The sequence below is a fragment of the Perca flavescens genome, chromosome 13 (genome assembly GCF_004354835.1).
Source record: "Perca flavescens isolate YP-PL-M2 chromosome 13, PFLA_1.0, whole genome shotgun sequence".
NCBI lineage: Eukaryota > Metazoa > Chordata > Actinopteri > Perciformes > Percidae > Perca > Perca flavescens.
In genome coordinates, this window is record NC_041343.1 from 16,298,462 (window position 1) to 16,318,742 (window position 20,281).

The 20,281-nt window shown below is 38.9% G+C and overlaps 1 protein-coding gene across 5 annotated transcripts; it reads right to left on the reverse strand.

The window, feature by feature from the left end:
• Window positions 1-1,922: 1,922 nt before the first annotated feature.
• Window positions 1,923-18,426, reverse strand: hephl1b (hephaestin-like 1b). 5 transcript variants are annotated; one of them, XM_028595230.1, is made up of 22 exons: window positions 18,047-18,426; window positions 16,029-16,273; window positions 14,146-14,358; window positions 13,489-13,707; window positions 12,962-13,216; window positions 12,174-12,342; window positions 10,306-10,445; window positions 10,049-10,180; window positions 9,062-9,267; window positions 8,531-8,657; window positions 8,149-8,361; window positions 7,319-7,538; window positions 7,062-7,201; window positions 6,855-6,980; window positions 6,614-6,720; window positions 6,264-6,498; window positions 5,613-5,752; window positions 5,155-5,308; window positions 4,993-5,007; window positions 4,293-4,304; window positions 3,043-3,057; window positions 1,923-2,321 (listed from the first exon to the last, which is right to left on the reverse strand). In XM_028595230.1, exons 1-22 carry the CDS (start codon window positions 18,217-18,219, stop codon window positions 2,236-2,238), a joined length of 3,342 nt encoding a protein of 1,113 aa, XP_028451031.1. In that variant the 5' UTR covers window positions 18,220-18,426; the 3' UTR covers window positions 1,923-2,235. The 5 variants fall into 5 exon arrangements, with proteins under 5 accessions (XP_028451031.1, XP_028451030.1, XP_028451033.1 ...); XM_028595229.1 differs by having other exon boundaries at window positions 4,293-4,307; XM_028595232.1 differs by lacking the exon at window positions 3,043-3,057.
• Between the last annotated feature and the right edge of the window lie 1,855 nt (window positions 18,427-20,281).

Consider the following 20,281-nt stretch of genomic DNA (forward strand, 5'->3'; position numbering starts at 1 on the left):
GCATCACAGAGATTTTGCTGTTTGGTGGAAAAACTGGTCCAAACTGGACAGAAAAATGGGGCTGTCTCACTGCTCCCACAATCCATGGCCCCTCTCTCTTTACACACAACCCCAAAAAAATTTCCTCTCAGGCCCGTCCAACCGCAACTTTCATCTGCAATTACTGTGGAGCATCCAAACATAAAGGAGCTGCCAGGCAAACAATAAACAAATCAGGTCTCACAGCCAACCCCCCCCCCCTCTCTTTTCCCTCCCCACTCACAGACACACACACACACACACACACACACACACACACACACACACACACACACACCACGTACAATACATACAATACTACATAGTGTACTGTACATGCACCGACACAATCTGCTCTACCAGTAAGATATAGTTGCAGAGTTGGCTATAGATCTCATCAAAAACAGATAAGAAAGAGACCATATAATCAGAGTTGGCTTGTTTCTGTATATCTGTTGTTGTAAAGTAATTGAGTAACATTTCTCTACAATGCAATAAGGTTAAAAGGTAAATTACAGATATAACATGTCCAGGCAAAAGACAAACTTCCTTACCTGTCCAGGTTGTAAGCAGCACCATCCAGCTTCAAGCAAATGAGCAGTTATCTGTGAAAAGCCACCTTTATATAGCCTACTCAGGCGGTCTTCACATGGCGTCCCCTATTGACCATTGCCTGTCTGATATCTGCACCTCGGCCAACCAGCACTCAACAACCTTGTCTAGAGGCTTTGATATTTCTATAATAATAATTGGGGAGCCAGTTTCTAGACATAGGTATTATTTTCCTTAAAAAGTACTTTAATGATACAGCTGCAATTCTGTATTACGTAAGATGCAATGCTTTGATTTCATCAAAGTCATTGTGCAATGTGAGGTCCGAAAGGATTAATCAAGCCAAACAAAGTCTGGTTGAAAAACATAATGGATTTCTGCAGATAAGGATGCGTAGCAGCTATCAACAGGTGTCTGGATCAATAGCTGGTATCGACAGAGTGCAGGAGTCAGACTGGAGCGGCGATCCCCTGTTTCAGTTGTTGCGTAAAGTGTTTACTCATTTTTACTGTGTTGTGTTCGGTGTTTACCGGGATATGATGAGGTTAAAGTCTGTACACAAACCCTGAAGGAAGCCGTTGGCTGATTTACCACAATGCGTCCATAAACGATTGAATTAGGTCAATTCTGGTTAGTGATGTGACACGACATTATTATTTAAACATGCTGCACTCGTTTCTCAACATCTTGCACATATTGAATCCTTTGCATGACCAATTACGTGTCTGCTGACGATAGCTGTAGGGCTACATAACGCAATAGGAGCTCTTTCTCATGATGAAGTAAATATGTTGGAAAGTGTGTGTGTGTGTGTGTGTGGGGTTATATCATTAGTCATAACCTGTTTTCCAGGTTGCCCACTTGCAGTGTACTATGCTGAAACTGCAATCAATATGCAAATCAGTCACTGAGTGACAAACAGTGACTCATTTGTGCTGTTACAGTGATCAATATCTTAGATTAAAGGTTTGAAATTTAAATTCGCATTTAATCTGGCAGTCTGTTAAACCATTCATGATAATGGGGCATGATATATCAATCTTATATTAACCAATCAATCAGTCTGTTTGAGTATCAACATAGCCTCTGATGGACTGTTAGCGATGGTGTCTACCCTCTCATTGACAGACATATTGCAAAACACACACATCAAAAACAACTCACCACTAGATCAGTGTTTACTTCCTGCACCAGATCCAAAACATTTCGTGATATTCAGATATTTTACATCATAGGATGCCACAGATTTTCAAGACAGGATTTAGTTGTCTGAGATGTAAACGCCACCTTGTGGTTGTAAGTGATGCTAGCACATGAAAGAAAAATGACTGATAACACAAATAGTACAACAGCACAGTTGAATAAATGTCTTTATTGCACATTCATAAATGGAATCAAATGTTTGGTACAGAAATTATTTGCAAAACGTTAAACACATGACTGAAAATAGAAATAATCCACATATATACAATGCTTTTTTATTCCTAAGAAATTTAAAAAACTCAACTTTATACGTGATTGTACAGCCCTTGGTATATTGTGTCTGGTCATTTCTTGGTTTTTACAACATAATGTCAAAAATACATGAAACAGTGATTCTATCCCTGGATTTTTTCAAGTACATTAATAACCACAGTTATGGTTACACACAGCCCAGTCCCTTCATTAGTGCAGTCCACCTACAGCCATGAGGCCAAGTGCCAGTGAGAGCAGCAACGTCTTTATGGAGCCTTCAGTTCCTGGCGCTGCAGCTGGAAAGACAACAAAGTGAGAGAAAAAGAAGAGGAAAAGACAGGAGGGGAGGGACATTATAAGTAAATGATAAAACATTTTACAACCATGGACATCTTGTTACATTTCAATTTTACTACATTATCTGTTAAATGCACAATCGTAGTCAAAACCTAATCTTTTTTATGCTTTCAGTGTTACAGGATTACCCCAAAATATTGGATCATCACCTATACTAACCTTAAAGCACTAATACAATATATTTCCCACGTCATGCTTATGAAAGTTTATATTGCCAATAATGTATCTGCTGCACTACATCTTATACTGTAACAGGGCCACAGCTCTACTTTCTACTCATGTCATCACACCTGTACAACAACAACAAATGTACAAAACATTCTGCTATGTAATAGAAATTTAGATGTAGTGTATTTTGTCTACAGTTCCAGGCATCCATTAATTTCTTTTTATTTCTATATGACCTGGAAATCTATTTGCATACTCTTGAAACATGCTTGAGTTCTATACTAATAATATATTACAACCTACAGTGCTACTAGTAATCCATCACAGTGAACAGTCATATACATATATATATATATATATATATATATATATATATATATATATATATATATATATATATATATATATATATGTTATAAGGTGCTAAAAGTGACAAAGATATTCCAATATCAATGCCGTACTGAATCATTCGGTCAGACAAACAGGTCTTACCATCTGAGAAGTCTTCTGGAATTGAAAAATATTAAAAAATGAGATGTCAGACAAATAAATGTTCATTTATTACAACCTACACAGTGTTACTAGTAATCCACCACAGTGAACACCAAGCCTACAATCATTGATCAATTGACAGTGGTACATTATTTTGGTAAGGGCAACACAGTGCAGACCTTTAAAATAAATGCTATGCATTATTAAATTGCATTACAAAGCTATATATATATATACTCTACCGGTCAAAAGTTTGGGGTCACTTAGAAATTTCCATTCCACTCCATTCCAGACACAATACCAGCTGAGATCAGTTGCATTGTTTTTTTAATCAGAACAGCAGTTTTCAGATTACATTATTTGCTTACATAATTGCTAAAGGGTTCTCAACTGTTGTAGAAAGAAGTGGCTGAAGAAATGCTTGAAATCCATGTTATCAGGTGTGCCTGATATCATTGGAAAGGTGATTGATGTGGGTGTGTTTGTGTATTTGAGAATTGTTGTATTTTGTAGTTTTTGGGCTTTTTTTTTTTGCACTTTTCAAATGGAAATAAAAAAAACGCACAGACATATCTGTAGAAAGAAATCATATAAAATCCATTTTTTGAGTCTTTTGGTGTCTGGATTGTTTTTGTAGTAAGCTGAGACATGTGGCTAATGCCCTGTGGCGTCTGTCACCTGTCAAATGTGTTTACAGCAGTGTATTCTAATCACTTTACAGATGTATGACTTGGACGGAAATAAAACACCTTCATTCTAGTCTCTGTAACTCTGTGTCAGTAAGGCCTAGAATCGCCCTGACACTTGTAACAAAAACTTGAGAATGTTTCCTTTCCAATGATATCAGGCATACCCCTGAGTGTCAAAGTATATGGGAGCTGTACTACTTTTAATTTGAGTATGACGTTTAGACCAAAAAACATGGATTTCAAGCATTTCTTCAGCCACTTCTTTCTACAACAGTTGAGAACCCTTTAGCAATTATGTAAGCACATAATGTAATCTGAAAACTGCTGTTCTGATTAAAAAAACAATGCAACTGATCTCAGCAGGTATTGTGTCTGGAATGGAGTGGAATGGAAATTTCTAAGTGACCCCAAACTTTTGACCGGTAGTGTGTATATATATATATATATATATATATATATATATATATATATATATATATATGTTATAAGGTGCTAAAAGTGCCAAAAATATTCCAATATCAATGCTGTACTGAATCATTCGGTCAGACAAACAGGTCTTACCATCTGAGAAGTCTTCTGGAATTGAAAAATATTAAAAAATGAGATTTCAGACAAATAAATGTTCATTTATTACAACCTACACAGCGTTACTAGTAATCCACCACAGTGAACACCAAGCCTACAATCATTGATCAATTGACAGTGGTACATTATTTTGCTAAGGGCAACAAAGTGCAGACCTTTAAAATAAATGCTATGCATTATTAAATTGCATTACAAAGCTATATATATATATATATATATATATATATATATATATATATATATATATACACTCACCTAAAGGATTATTAGGAACACCATACTAATACTGTGTTGGACCCTATCCTATCAATATGGGCCAACATTTCTAAAGAATGCTCCCAGCACCTTGTTGAATCAATGACACAAAGAATTAAGGCAGTTCTGAAGGTGAAAGGGATCCCCCACACCATTACACCACCACCACCACCAGCCTGCCCAGTGGTAACAAGGCATGAGGGATCCATGTTCTCATTCTGTTTACGCTAAATTCTGACTCTACCATCTGAATGACTCAACAGAAATCGAGACTCATCAGACCAGGCAACTATATAACAATATATATATATATATATATATATATATATATATTATTATTACTATAAAGTGCTAAAAAGTGACACAAATATTCCAATATCAATGCTGTACTGAATCATTAGATCAAACAAACAGGTCTTACCATCTGAGGACTTTTCTAGAATTGAAAAATATAAAAAAGTGGGACGTCAGACAAATAGATGTTCATATTCATATGTACATACTGAAATTATGTAAACGCACATGCATGTGTGAGACAGACATCATTTACACACACGCACGAACACAACACATGCATACACACCTTGGATGGTGAAAGTGGTCTCCATGCCAGCATGAATGTGGTCACTCACATGACAGTGGAGCAACCAAGTCCCTGGGTTCCCAGCAACCATCTCCACAGTCTGGAAAGTCCCGGGGAAAAGATCAAAGACGTCTGCACGGTGCACAAGGTCCGTCTGATACACACACAGAGCACACACAATACAACAGATGGGGAAATAAGCACAGAGTAAATAAACTGAGCAGAGAAACATTCTGTGCAGGCATCGTTGAGGTTTTCATGCCAAGAACAACAACACCCAATATCAGAATTTCGTTATTTGATTTAATTAAGAGACCAGTTCTACAGTACACTGTGAGAATATGTAAACATGGGGAATTTGTAAGGTCTGTATTATTTGTACATAAATAATTTGCCTGGTACTGTTTTAATTATGAATAATAATAATAATAAGCCTTGGTTGTGATGGTGAGACTTACCTTGTAGGTAAAAGTTTCAGCGTGGAAATGAACAGTGTGCAGGTCCACTTCGTTGCCCATGCCCAGTAGATACCAGTCAACTTTCTGGCCTTCCATCATCACCAGTCCATGGAGGTTACCGTACAGTTTACCATTGATCCCTTCAATAGACATATTCACACATAGAAATTACCACACACTAAAACCATCATACATACAGTAGAATCAGACACGTAGACACCAGTGGGACTTCTTCTGATGACAACATAAAAAATCATGTATCAAAGGCCAATTGTAATTTTGGATTTACGGGTAATTTAGTTTACCTTTTATTCATTACATCCATTTCTGTGCAATGAGGAGGAACAGTATAATTTTATGTGAGCTTGCATTTATTGTTAGCACTGTTTTTTATCATTATACAGTATGTTTCATGTATTTTGTTATTTTTGACTAATCCTACATTTGAGTCTGTGTGTGTTCTATATTTCCCCTCGTGGACAATTAAGTTAAAGTATAAAAGTATCAATGGTTTTATTGTCAGTTCTACACTGTATTCTGCATACATTGCTATCTTCCTTTTTCAATAAATCTTAAAAGACTTACATGTTTTCATGAATAAGATAGTTTTACTCTCTGTGCCTCATGCTCCCCTCTCTTCTTATCTCTTACCATGCATTAAGTTACTCTCCTCAAAGCCTCCATCTGGAATGAAGGAATGCGGGTCAACGCCAAGGTATGTTCTGATGTTGTCGTCCAAGTACCAGGACTGGTTTTCATCATACACCATAAAGAGCAGAGCAAACTCCTTTTCCACGTCACTCCTCTCTCTGTCGGGCCCCTCGCCGTGCTGCAGGGTCCCGGGCCTGCATATCACCAGAGGCCCCAGAAGACCACTGTACAGATCCTGAACATAAAGAAATGAACACAAGCATGTCACAAACATCTACACATCAACTCATCCTAAACACTGTGATTTATGTACTTCCATGTGACTGTGTATGTATACAGGGAATATGCACCTTAATGAAGTCAACATTGGAATAGTAGGCGTAAGAGATGCAGTTAGGATCTGAGACCCCTGGACCAGAGCTTTTAAGAACATCCCACGTCATCTCCATTATGTGGTCTTGAGGCAAGAGAACAGAAAATAAACGCTTATCAATGCTACTGCTTCGGAGAAAAAGGCCAGTATTTCGTAGCTCAATCCTTTTGTTAGAACAGCATACATTTTAGGATTTTTTTTTCAAATTTGATTCTCACCAGGTTTGACAGGAATGTGTGCGCCGCTGGCCCTCACTCCATGTGCGCTAATTGAGTATGGCCGACTGGCTTTGTTCTTGAATGTGATCACAATCTGCTCTCCTACCTCTGCTTTTATTATTGGACCTGCAGAAGAAAAGAAAACCTGTGTCCTCTTCAGTCTTTTCTTGGTAAAAAATGAACGGCATAAAGGACAACTAAGCTTACCTAGAATTTCCAAGTGTTGTTGGTTGGGCTGTCGTTTCTTCTGAACTCTGAAGGTGTCACTGGTGTATTCTCTATACACCACTTTCTTATAGCGTGAGCCAATTCTGTTTTTTCCTTTCGCCACAAATATATTGCCTGGACTGGGAGACATGTACCAATTTGCTTCCATTAACAAACAGTAATAAGTTATGCCACTAATCACAGGCTCCGACTCCAACACTGAAAAACATCATCCTACAATTATCTAGCTCACACACCTGTCCTCTAATGTGCCTTGGTGCATCTCACGCTCCCAGTCTCTCTCAGGTGAGAAGTCCCACTCTATTTCTTCAGCACTAATAAAATACTGCACAATCTTGGTTGGCTGTTCTGTGTTAGTGAGCTTCAATTTGTGTTGTGGGCACAGGTTCACTCTGTACTGCTGCCTCATGCCAGCTGAGTAGTGGTCTGTTACTCTGCAGCTTATCTCATACACACCTGACAAGGGAAATGAAAAGAGGTTACGGATTTGGACACATAACTTGATCTGTTTGTGGCTTTACCCTAGGTGCAGACATTTGCAACTGAAACACACAAATCCTCTAAGTGAGATATGTCCAACAGGCTCCTCCCACCCAAGTTTTTGTTTTTAATTAGATGCACCTAGGTATGGTTTATAAAATTAAAAAAATGTCAGTTTAACAAAATCACTGACATCATACTTCATAGTCTGTCATGTTCAAGAGAAATAATGCAAATACAGTTTAACATGTGGTATAGAGGATACATCTGACTGTTTCTTATCTACATTTGAATGACTTGAATCCAACAATACTGTAGATTGTTTTGACATTTCCTGTTTGTATTGTAGATATTGATGTTTCTTGTTGTCAAGTGTTGGGATCAGTGTACACATCACAGGAAAGCATTCACACAAGGTTATCTAAGCATGCTTGTAAAGAACAAACCTTTTTTTCAAACAAAATCGGAAGAACGGATGAATGCTGACAATGTGTGCGAGGAAAGTGATGTAGTTTTCGAGTGGCAGCATAGTGTGTGTTTGTGAGTGTGTTTGTGAGTGTGTGAGTGTGTGTGTGATATGACTAACCAGGAGTGTTTGGCTCCATGGCGACAGTAGCAGTGGTGTGAGGGAACAGGCTAAGAGTGTCACGTGTTGTGCTCTGCTTCTTGAAGGTGTTCCCCTCGAAATAAATACCATGGATGTCCACCTCTGTACCAAGCCCAAAGGTGTACCACATAACTTTGTCCCCGGCACACATCTCCACTCCCTGAAGGTTCCCATACATGCGTCCGTTTACAGCTGAAATGAAAGGGAAGATTTAAACAGAGAGAGAAGAAGAAAATACTAAAGAAATTCCAAAAATGGCCTTCCAAATATGATACTAATGGTATGTGGGCTCCTATCAGTATCTATCAAATACTATTTAAACACACTCAGTAAGGTAGAACTACACAATGATGATTGATACCGTGCATCAAATTGCTCTCTGGATCTGTCTCGTTGCTGCTGAACTTCTCAATATTCTCCTCCAAATACCAGCTCATGTTTTCATCCATGACAGAAAACAGAAGGAAGAACTCCTTATCCAGACCCTTCTGTAAAATAATGCACACACAGTACCTTGCAGCTGCAGTTAACAGGATAAAAACTAAAAGTGTATTACACTGTTTTAAATGCAAATGCCAAAGCCTGCCTATCAAAGATGTAACTGCTTTGTTGTTACAATTAACTTGCTATATTGTATTCAGCACAATGTGCTTTGTTCTCATCTTTTCTGCAATGGCCCATTTTCCTAACAACGATCATTTTATCTTATCAAATCCCAATAATGCTGAAACCATTGTTCAATTAACCGACCAGAAGAAAATGTATCAATGATTTAATAAAGTAATTTAGCAATGGAAAAACAAACATTTACTGGTTAAAGTGTCCTAAATGAGAGAATTTCCTGCATTTATCTGTGAGAGAAAGTGTGTGTGAATGGATAATAATGCAGCACCTGAGTTCCGTTCTCTCCCAGCGTTCCCTTCTTGCACACGAGCAGAGGTCCCACTAACCCAGAGTTAGTGTCCTTGGCGGGATCAGTGGCGGAGTAGTATAAGTAGGGGATACAGGCAGTATCAGATGAAGATGGACCTTCTTGCACCTGCCAGGTGTAGGTGAACTTCTCTCCTGGACCAACGTGAGAGCCTGGCTTGTCAACACCTACAGTATTGTACACACAAAACTTTTTTTTGAAATAGGCTTTTGCAGTCAAACTCTATGCCTATGACACAACAAACACATTCTATTGCAAGATTTTTTTTAGCTGCTGAGTGAATACGTATTTTTTTTTTGAAGGTGTGCAGATATTGTCATCTCTTCATGCTAAACCTTTCTGCATGAATTCATACAGAAAAGAAAATATTATCCACACTTTACAATGCTGAAGGACTCGCTTTGGCAGAAGTTTTGTCCCTTATGACATAATACTGCTAAACAAACCAACCCACTGACCTTGTATAAATCTGTTGTCATTGTAAATGTGCTTGTTTCTGTGTTCACAAACTTGTCTTTATGTTATCTGTTGATATATTTTTTCCGTGCATATTGCTATGTGTATGTAACAGACTGTGAAAACCAATTTCCCCCACGGGACGATAAATACCTATACCTATCTATCTATCTAAAATGTTTTTCAGTGGCCAATTAGCATTTGTGCTTTGGATCTTTTTTTCAAATGATCTAATTCATTAGTCTAGCCAACCCCAGAGGCTCAGAGAGGGATATTGTTTTAAGTCTTGAAGCAATATTCATGCAAATGTATGCCTCTGTCAATCTGAACTGTTAACCATCAACTATAACTACTGTTTATATAACACAGTTTAATGAATTATCTCCCCTTATTACCACTCAAGTCAATCCATTTTAAAGATGTCATAACTACTCAAGTTTTTCTTGGCTGTGCAGCTAGTATCTGTGGCAATGCAACGGTCTACTTCCTCACCATCTTCATAGTTGCTTCCTTGGAAGTGTTTATCATAGTTCAGGCCATGAGGCTGGATGCTGTAGTTTCTATCAGCTTTATTCATGAATGTCACTCTGAGAGTGTCTCCCTCCTCTGCCCTCAGGACTGGACCTGGACAAATACAGGAGAACATTGTAACCAGACAAGAGGTGTTGAGAGAACATAGGTATAAGACAAGACCCCAGTGTACCAGTAAATAAGATACAAAAGAACTTTGCAAAAAAGGTAGTCCTGACCTAATATTCCTAAGTGTTGAGTATCAGGTGTTTGTGGCTTTGTGGTGGTGAAGGTATTGTCTGTGTACTCTTCGTATATCACTTTCATGTAGTCACCTCCGATCCCTCCACCATCTCTGCCAAAATAAACCTCTGATGCACTATGAGAGGAAGGGGTGGGAGAAAGAATAGAAAAAGCAAGATACTGTAAGTGAGGGAAGCGGTTGCAATGAATATGTGGTCTGGATAAAGCAGCAGTGTGGATTTTTTTACTAACAATAAAAGGGAACAGAGCAAAAAGCTGGCCAGTCAGAGGGGTTTAATGTGTCAGGTCAGGGAACAATAACAAAGACACAACAATAGCAACTGAATCACTGCATCTCCATATCCACACCGTCTAGTCTGGACACCACAACACTTCCTCACCACAGGCTGGACCAGTTCACAAATAATCAGCCCTGTCCAGGGGCTATACACACAGACAGGCAACTTTGTTCAGGTTTTGCAAGAGTTCAAGAATAGTTCACTCCTTGATAAAATAGTAATTATCTACAGAGTCAGTTAGCTGCCATACTTCCTTCTCCAAAACTAATGAGGTTGTACTTTTTAAATGCAAATCTTATATCCAAAATCCATCTAATATATTTTCGCCTGACTATAAAACAAACACAGGGATCATTCTGTATTCCTTGTTTGGATACATTTGATTGATATCTTAAGATTTTATTACAGATTAGAGCCTGACTGATATATCGGCGGGCCGATATTATTGGCATTATAGGCATTTTCCAAACTATTGGTATTGGCATTTATAATGTCCGATAAAAAAATATATACTGTATACTGTATATATATATATATATATATATATATATATATATATATATATATATATATATTTTTTTTTTTTTTTTTATATTCATTCATCAGAATCATTTATAATGACAAATCACAAATGATTTTGATAATTTAATATTAAAGAAATAAAATAAAAACGGACAAAACACCCTTCAACCATGTTATGAGTGTTGGCGTTGCATAGTTTGTCCACCAGATGGCACTCTACACTCTACTCCCTGTTGGCAACACTATTTGATTTTTTTGTTGTTATTGTCTTTCTGTTCAAAGGACTTTAAGTTTCATATCTTAAGTTTGTATTTTTATACATTTTATTTATTAGAACTTAATATATTTTGATGTTCCTCTGTTCTGTTGAGACAATAAAATAAACTATTATTTTTAAACTGCATTATCATATTATTATAGGGAGGACTCATAAATAACTACAAATAACTAATGTTAAGGAAATCCGTTAATGTTTTGTTACGCATTTCTGGATTTCTTTTAAAATATATATCGGCCGATATATATTGGATTTTTAAATCATCAAATATTTGTATCAGCATCAGCCTTAAAAATCCTTTATCGGTCAGGCTCTATTACAGATATTTGTTCTAGTTGTGTCTTAAAGTGTAATTAGCCGCTGTCCTTACAAAAAATAAGACATGATTTTTAAAGACATGTTTGTTAAAAAATGCGTATCTAAGGATCCTAGGCACATTTGAAACATGTAACATGATAGTCTATATAACTGTACAGATTTGGTTACAACTATATGCAGTACAAATGATGTCCTCTTTGGCTACATTTGGACAAAAGCAGTAAAAGTTTCAACAACTCTAAGCAATAAAACAAGATAAATGAACATGACCCTTGATAATCTAAATAGCTGGGGGAATGCTGACATTAAGCCAGGTGGGTCCAGTTTGCTGTGTGTTTAGTACAAACGTCAGTAGAGTTTTAAATTACATTGGGCTACCATTGCTGTTACCATTATTAGGTTGGATGCAAAAGTACATCACTCCTAATTTGATAAGGTGAATGCCCACCTGTCAGGCTCAGTGAGGGATACATTATTAATCAGATCCCTTCCTGAGGGACCATAGCCCCACAGGACTTTCTTTGCTGCCAGGTAGTAATTCCTCACAACGCCAGCCATCACTGTAGAGCCGGCCTCACTGCCGCATGACTTCACTTCATAAAAGGCCTGCATTCCAGCTGAAAAAGATAAATAGAGACACACACAAACATTATGTGGCCCACAATTCACGTGTACAATGTAAAAGCTTGTGGTGAAACTGGACCATCAGAGCATATGGAAATCTCAATGGCTGAAAATCAACCTGACAAGTCGAAAGGGCAAGATTTAATCTAAGCCTATAAAAAAAAGATATTTCAGGGTTCAATTAACACTTTCAACTTCCTTTTCTTTTTCTTTTGCACACCAGACCCTGAGAGACACTTTTAAAAGTACCGATGGTGTGATTTGTACAGTCAATATTTGTGGATGTTTCTTAGAAAGCCAAAGAGATACAAATAAGCTATCATGCAAAGCCTAATAAGATACAGAGAAAAGGTATTTCACAACTGCAGGCAATGTTCATAATATTTTGAGCAAGTATGGCTCATTCAGTTCTATGTTCAAAGGACTTTGGACAGCCTTAACATAAAAGTCCTGGTGTGCTCTGCTGTGGGAAGACTTGTAACATCATGCTTTGACAAAATAGGCCTAACAGAGGTGTACCTCACAAAAATGCATTCCCCCTGTCAGCAGCTCTGCACTACCAGAGAAGAGAGGTCAGAGGTCACACAGAGGTGTAAAAATCAGGTGGCCTACCCTGTAAGTGGTCATTAACCTGGCAGGTCAGCAACCACTTTCCTGATGCTTTCGGGACCATCTTAGCTGTAGCAAACGTGGCTGGGAACAGGCTGAGGACGTCGGTGCGGTGGCCGCGGTCCAGCAGTGTATTCCCATGGAAAAAGGCAGTATGAACGTCCACCTCGTTACCAATGCCAAACAAATGCCAGGATACTGCGCGGTGCTGGCATAACTCGATTCCGGGCAGGTTACCAAACATGTAGCCATTAATAGCTGTCCCACAGAGAAAAACACAGACAGGGGTTAGAGGAAAGGACAAAGAGAAAAAAACATAGCTTTTAAACCTTCTTTTATACTTTGTTTAAGAAATAAGTCATTTGTAGTGACAAGTAACTCACATAACAAAGTAAATTAAAGAATGTAGGAGCAACAGGACGCAGGGGACAAAAAAACAGAGATCAGCATTTTTAGATTTTGTAAAACAACAAAAATTCAACCAACTTAATGCATGTACAGTCATTTTAGCACCAAACAATCTCTCTCACCATGCATTAGATTTGACTCCTTAAAGTCGGGGTCTTCCTGGTCAACTCCAGCTGGATCAGTGCAGTTCTGAATGTTGTCCTCCACGTACCAACTATTGTTTTCATCAACCACGTTGAACATCAGGAAGACATCCTGGTCTACATCATTTCGAACTGACTCTACAACAGACTCTGGCTCTGTCTGACCCTGGACTGGATCGTTTGTCTCCTTTAAGATTCCTGCACTCACAGAGAAAGATGAGACAGAAAAACATGCAGGATGGAGGTGAAATATGTTATATCTGTAGTCAAGCACAGATAAAGAATAATTTAATCTTTGTTTTCCCACCATGTCAGCATTTGTTGGATGCATGGTAGGAGTGTGGAGTAATTATCCCTGTGGTTTCCCACCATATTTGTTCTAACTAGGAAGCTTCCTTTCATGGCAGTTTTTCATTGTAGTCATTAAGAGCTTATGCTAGGGAATGTTGGTGTAATTGACTTTTTAAGCATGGGTATGAAGAAGCCCTTTGTGACTGTAACTATGATTAAGGGACATAACAATTTGATTTGGCATCTAAATAATGCATACTGAGATGTAACCCAACGTGCCATATAAAGACACATTATGAGAAATGTAATGTAAAGTCAGTAAGTTGTAGTCACATATCTTCATACCTTTTTTGCAGGTGAGCAGAGCCCCGATAAGTCCTGAGGCGATGTCCCTGGGGGCTTCCCTATGAGAGTGGTAGATCCAGGTCAGGCAGTTGGCATCGTCATCCGTGGGGGCATAATCTGGTCTGACCTCCCAGCGGTAGGTGTAGATGCCTCCCGGAGGAACAGAGTCGTCCCCCTTCAGCTTGTTTGATGTCCCATCTGGATAGAGCGCCCCTGTTAGACAAATACAAGATGTTTATGTTTATGTGTTATGTTTTGTGGTGTCCAGTTTAAGTTTAAGGCAGCACGGTGGCTCAGTGGTTAGCACTTCTGCCTCACAGCAAGAAGGTTCTGGGTTCAAATCCAGGTCGTTCCAGGCTTTTCTGTGTGGAGTTTGTATGTTTGCCTGGGTTTCCTCCAGGTTCTCTGGTTTCTTCCCACCATAAAGACATGCATACTAGGACTACAGGTTGTTGTTGCAAATGAGAACTTGTTCTCAATCAACTTACCTGGATAAATAAAAAAAATGTTTATGTTGAGATCATTCTGTTTCTTCTTAAGTTGAGCCTTTCACATTGTGTCAGTAAAAAACAATGCTATGGTCTTGAACTTATAAGTGCAGTAGAATGATGTAGAAATCAAAATGCATGAGATCAATGATTTTGGTTGGTTTAATAAGCACATTCTTCAATGGAGGTTTCCCAACTGAAGATTATATCTATTTCCTCTATGGTCTTATCTCTGTTAAGATTTTGGCCTGCATGTGTGTAAGTGATCTATAAACACACTAATGATCTCAGTCTTAGTGATAGTTATCACAGGTACACTGACCTCTGTACCACTCTGCACTCGTCACATGTCATGGTGTAACAAAGAATTAGCTGACTTTGACACCACTCCCCTCTTCTTCATCTTCCTCCCCACATATCCCTCACTTACTGTTCATAATCTGCTGTTTATGAAACAAAAAGTAGTTGGTTACTTGACAGAAATGTTTTATCTTACTAATTGACAGATTGATTTAAATCCCTTAAATAAATTAAGCAGGACATCAGCCATAATCTGTTGGAAGAGGGTAAACTAAGTTTTAGTTTCAGTTTCGCTTCCGGCCTCTTGGAATTTCAGAGTCACGATAAATTGTCCCGGATGTGGGGGATGGGGGGCATGTTGCATAACAAAGAGCTGCAAAGGTCAGAATACTTCAGGAGACATATTTTCCATAATAGTGACTCAGTTATTAAAATTGTGCTGCATCCATTTTTCTCTCACACAGGCCAAATTGGACTCAATTAGCCCGTATCACATTTGCTAGTGAACTTTTCAGCCTATCAGTATCTTGTTGTCTGAGACAGTCTGGCACTGAAGCAGAGGGGCACAACATGCCAATATACTTTCAGAGTAGTATTACACAAAGCCACAGATTAGATCTATTTGACTGAATATGCAGACAATGTCAATGTTCCATCAATGAGCCTGTGCAGTCAAATTGCCCAGCTGTTCTGAAGTAATGCCCAAACTGTCCAATGAGGCACATCTCTTGATATCGTCTCTCATACAGCACTGTATTTTTAAAAAAAACAATATTATATTTTTTGGAGGAGAAATAACCCATGGCCTGAAAAAAAACAGCACCTTGTGATAATGCAGGCTTACTCCTTGGATATCTCATTAATTTCATTCTTGTAAAACATTATTGCACACACTGCTATTTATTGTGGAAGAAAATCCATGTAGATTATCATATTAACAGTCTACTTATTATTACAGCAACTAGGTATCATTTTGTATGAACAAGTGTTCCTTTCTGTCAGAGAGATATAATTGATTTTGCACATCTCTGTGCGTGAATATACAGTCTGTGTGTCTCTACATACACATAGTATATGTATTATGTAGCACTATACCCTCTGTATTCTTCTCATAGAAAACTCCATGAGGATGCATAGAGTAGTTTCTGGTTGCAAAGTTCTTCAGGTGGACCACAATAGTTTCATCAACCTCAGCTCGCAGTATGGGCCCCAGGAAGCCCAACCAGCCAGGTCGGGAGGCCAGGCGGCTGTACGTAGCATCTGTGTACTGTCGGAACATGGCCTTCTTATAAACACTGCCAATACGGTGGGGTCCTCTTTCCAGGAACACAGATGCATGCCTGAGATAGGAGTGGAGACAGAGAAGTGGTGAAACAGAAGGAAGAGAGAGTGTGTAGGAAGCAGAAGAGAAAGAGACAGACAGGAAAACCAGATCTGTTTGCCATTTCTTAATGTCAAAGTCAGGTTATTGTCGTATTATACAGTACAGGATTGCACAGTGACTTGCAATTTTATATCCTTATTATGTTACATAGATAATTTGAAAAAAGAAGAAGCATGAATAAGTGTAATACAATATAAACAGTTTAACAAATCAGAGCAGTAGAATAAAGATACTTGTGGTCTAGCCCAGGGGTCTTCAACGTTACTGAAAGAGAGACGGAACTACATATATTGTATAAAATGAAGTTGCATATACAATAACATGTAGGGCAGCCTAACCCTATACTTTTTTTGCATAGAATACTAAGCTATTAAAATAGCCTAATAATTGTTGGCATTAACCCTTTTATAAATCATGTTTTAATGTTAAACATATGTGGCACAGTGAATCCTTAGGATATACTGTATCTGTGGATGGCTACCTTAGTGACTACCTTACATATAGGCCAGTAAGCAGTGGGGATTTATATTTGCTAATAATAATAATATGTTGGATTCATGCTAAGACTTTTTAAATTTGGAAATATTTAACAATAATTTGGAGGCCCCCCTCTCTTGACTCCATAAATACAAGTGGGAGAACATCCAATACATTGTCTGTTAAAGCACATTTTAAACTCTTTTTTTAAAGGTGCTATATAAATAAAGTTATTATTATTATTATTATTATTATTATTATTATTATTATTATTATTTATTATATTGAAACACCATGACACCACCATGACAACAGTGCGGCAGGCTTATTATTGCCAAGATAAAGACTGTATGACTGTAGCCAACTATACAACTGTATGAAATTAATACAAAAAGTAGAAGTATAACCAGAAAAAAAAGAAGCAAAGTGCAAATATGGCAAAAAGTGTGAGGCCACAGAACAAATTGCATCTGGTTGCTGCATTTTAACAATTAGCCTTGTCATTATTATGATTACACGTTTCTCTGGGCTAATAACGTGTCACTTGAGATGTGGCAAACATAGTTTTGCTTCTGTATATCCATGCCATAACCAAAGCAACAGGGAGGATGAAAAATATTATGTTTACTTGATTCACAAATGGGTCGTACTGACAACCTTGCTGACAGTCTGATGATGGGGGTCCATTGAACACCTGGCCAGAGCTATTAACTTTGTTTTCATTGGGCAGTGTTTGAGAGCCACTAACTGGAAGCAGTTTTATTAGTAGAAGTCATCTATGGACTATGGACTCAATATTCAGCAAAATAGAAAGAAAAAAAATTGACAATGGCATCTGGAGAGGATAAGAATTATTGTTCAATGTATGCTAAAATAGCTTGGTTGAGTACACACAATGATTTTGCTGCACTTGTGTGTATTTTGCCATGGTTTCTGACTGTTGTGTAAGTTGGCCACTGATAGAGTAGGTCAGGAGATTCCAGCATTGTGCAAGGGTGTGACAATGCATCAACGTTATTAATTCTGTGAATCTGCCAGACTGCCGGTAAATCACACAACACTCCGTTCAGAGGTCTAGACACTTTCACACCCTGACGAGATCCCATCTAGACTACTGGCCTAACGTTTGACCTAAAAAAAAACACCCCATGCCATGTCTAAATTTTAACGCGATTAATCAAAAAGCTGATGGCTTCCCTCCACCATTTACAGCAGCATAATTTCCAAATAACTTGACAGTATCACAACTCACTCATCATTTTCGACGTCTTGCCCGTTAAGCAAGTTTTTCCCACTTGGTGCGTAATCCCAAAAGTCCTCAATGATCCCCACATAGTAAACTCTCTCACTGCTGCGCTTCCCTTCCACACCGGAGGAGAGAACAAACAACAAACAACTCGCAAACAGCACCAAAGCCCTTGCCATGTTGAGCTGATCGCTCCGTCAGATGTAAGGCTGAGAGTTAGCGGGTTTTGGTTAAACAGGAACAAGTGGAAAACTCCGTTGAGTCTTCCATGCAAGCGCTTATTAACAGTGTGCGTTGGGGCTGCAGGCAGCACTTGTGAAATGCTGCAAAGGAAAACAGTTGGTCTATTCAGCCGGAGAGCGACCACGGCGCCTCCTGAGGTATCCGAGCAGGGGCGGATCTACAGGGGGGCAAGGAGGGGGGAGAAGAGAGTACCAGAGAGACCAGTCACTCTGAGAGTCCTGGCATTCGGTTGTCAGCGAACTCATTCAGGCCTCCTGTTTCCGCTTTGTCAATTGCCGCTGAAAAAAAAGAGCCGTGCACGACCTCAGCTCGTGCGCCATAAATCGGACTCGGACGTGCCAGCCAGATATTACATCATTTTGACTTCTTGATGTCGTGAGCCACCTTGGCTGCATCTACGGCTTTAACTTTGGTGATCCAAAAACTGTACTCAAATTAGCTACCTCCCTGCACCAAACGTGCGTTCACTCAGTCTGGCTCGCACTGTGTGGGGTGTGGTGGCCCTGCAACCCGGCTGGAGCCACTGAGCTGCCCCCGAGCCTTTGAAGATGAAGTCAGTTTCCCCAGGTGAAGTTCAAACACACATGTTTACCTTAAAGTTACATTTGTAATGAATGCAATGTAGACTATGCTAAATATGATTCAGCATCAGCAAAAACAGTGCGTCTGTTACATTAGCCAAAAGTCAAATCGCTCCCTCGTGATTTGTAAGAGCACTCTTCCCTTTGATTAGTTTTGATTTTAGTAAAAACAAGAACAGCTTAATATAAAATATAAAATCTTGTTTGTATCCATAACATTTACTGATGGTCGGCATTTTGCTGCCGTTACGTTACAACACACAATACAGTGCCAGTTGGGAGATCGATCATTTTAATTTGATTAGCTAAGCAGTCCTATAAAATCCACACATTCACATATCACAGCAATAAGGCTGTACAAATAAAACCAGGTTACAACTGGGGAAATAACAAATACAATAGGATTAAGTAGTCTAAACATAACTGTTGTGTGCATGTGATAAATCTCTTCTGATTTTATATTTGTTATAGGCTACTTATTAGCTACATGGTCCTACAGTGTAATGTAATACAATAATAACCAGAGCTTTTCACATATTTACTTTTGCAGGCCAGAGTAGCTGAAAAAATTAGCTGGAGCCTAAACATGAAAAGGAAGGTGTTAAGAAAACTCTAAAAGACGTGTTCGTTCGATTTCTGAGGAGGAAGGAGAGGCTGGGGTCGAATTGAAAGTTAAGCAAAAGGTTGAATTGAACAACATGATGAAAACAACAAGACAAAAACAAAATGATACACTGCAGCTGACAGCGGACTGAATCCATGCTTCTCCTTGTGGAGTCACATAAAAACAGTCCTGAGATCGTTTATATTCCTGTCCCTCAGGATAAGGACACACCTCTGAATTTAGGTTTACTCCAGGACACAGACTTATGGTGCTTTTCCATTACATGGTACCTACTCGCCTCGCCTCGACTCTACTCGCCTTTTTTGGTTTTCCATTACGAAAAAAAGTACCTGGTACCTGCTAACAGGTACTTTTTTTAGTACCTCCTCAGTCGAGGTTCCAAGCGAGCTGAGGCGAGCCGAGAAGGTGACGTGAAACCCTGCAGGCTGCTGATTGGTCGGAAAGAAGCGTCACTGATCACTGCATTGCTAGCGAGAGACGGCATTTTTAAATAGTTTAGCCAGCGGTGTTTTTTTGCTGCCGGAGGCTCCACGCAGAGCTTTCTCTGTAGCATACAAGTGGCCTGATGGTTATACTGGTGCGCTGGTGTGTGCATGTGTGATGTGTGTCTGTGGGGACCTAGTGAGCGAGGGAGAAGTGAGAGAGTGACGGCGATTATCTCCGCAGCGAGTAGCGACTCTAGAGTCATATATATGTGAGAGAAACAAAGCGAGTAGCAACTCTAGAATCATATATATGTGACCACGGTGGGAAATCTGGAGCAGTAAACGTTAACTATCTCTTTGATATCAT

Coding starts and splice junctions, on each gene's coding strand:
- hephl1b (XM_028595229.1), bottom strand. CDS start 18,219: ATGGCAAGGGCTTTGGTGCTGTTTGCGAGTTGTTTGTTGTTTGTTCTC. Junction 7,539..8,148: donor CATGGAGCCAAACACTCCTG/GTTAGTCATATC, acceptor TTCCCTTGTCAG/GTGTGTATGAGATAAGCTGC. Junction 6,981..7,061: donor ACAACACTTGGAAATTCTAG/GTAAGCTTAGTT, acceptor TTTCTTCTGCAG/GTCCAATAATAAAAGCAGAG.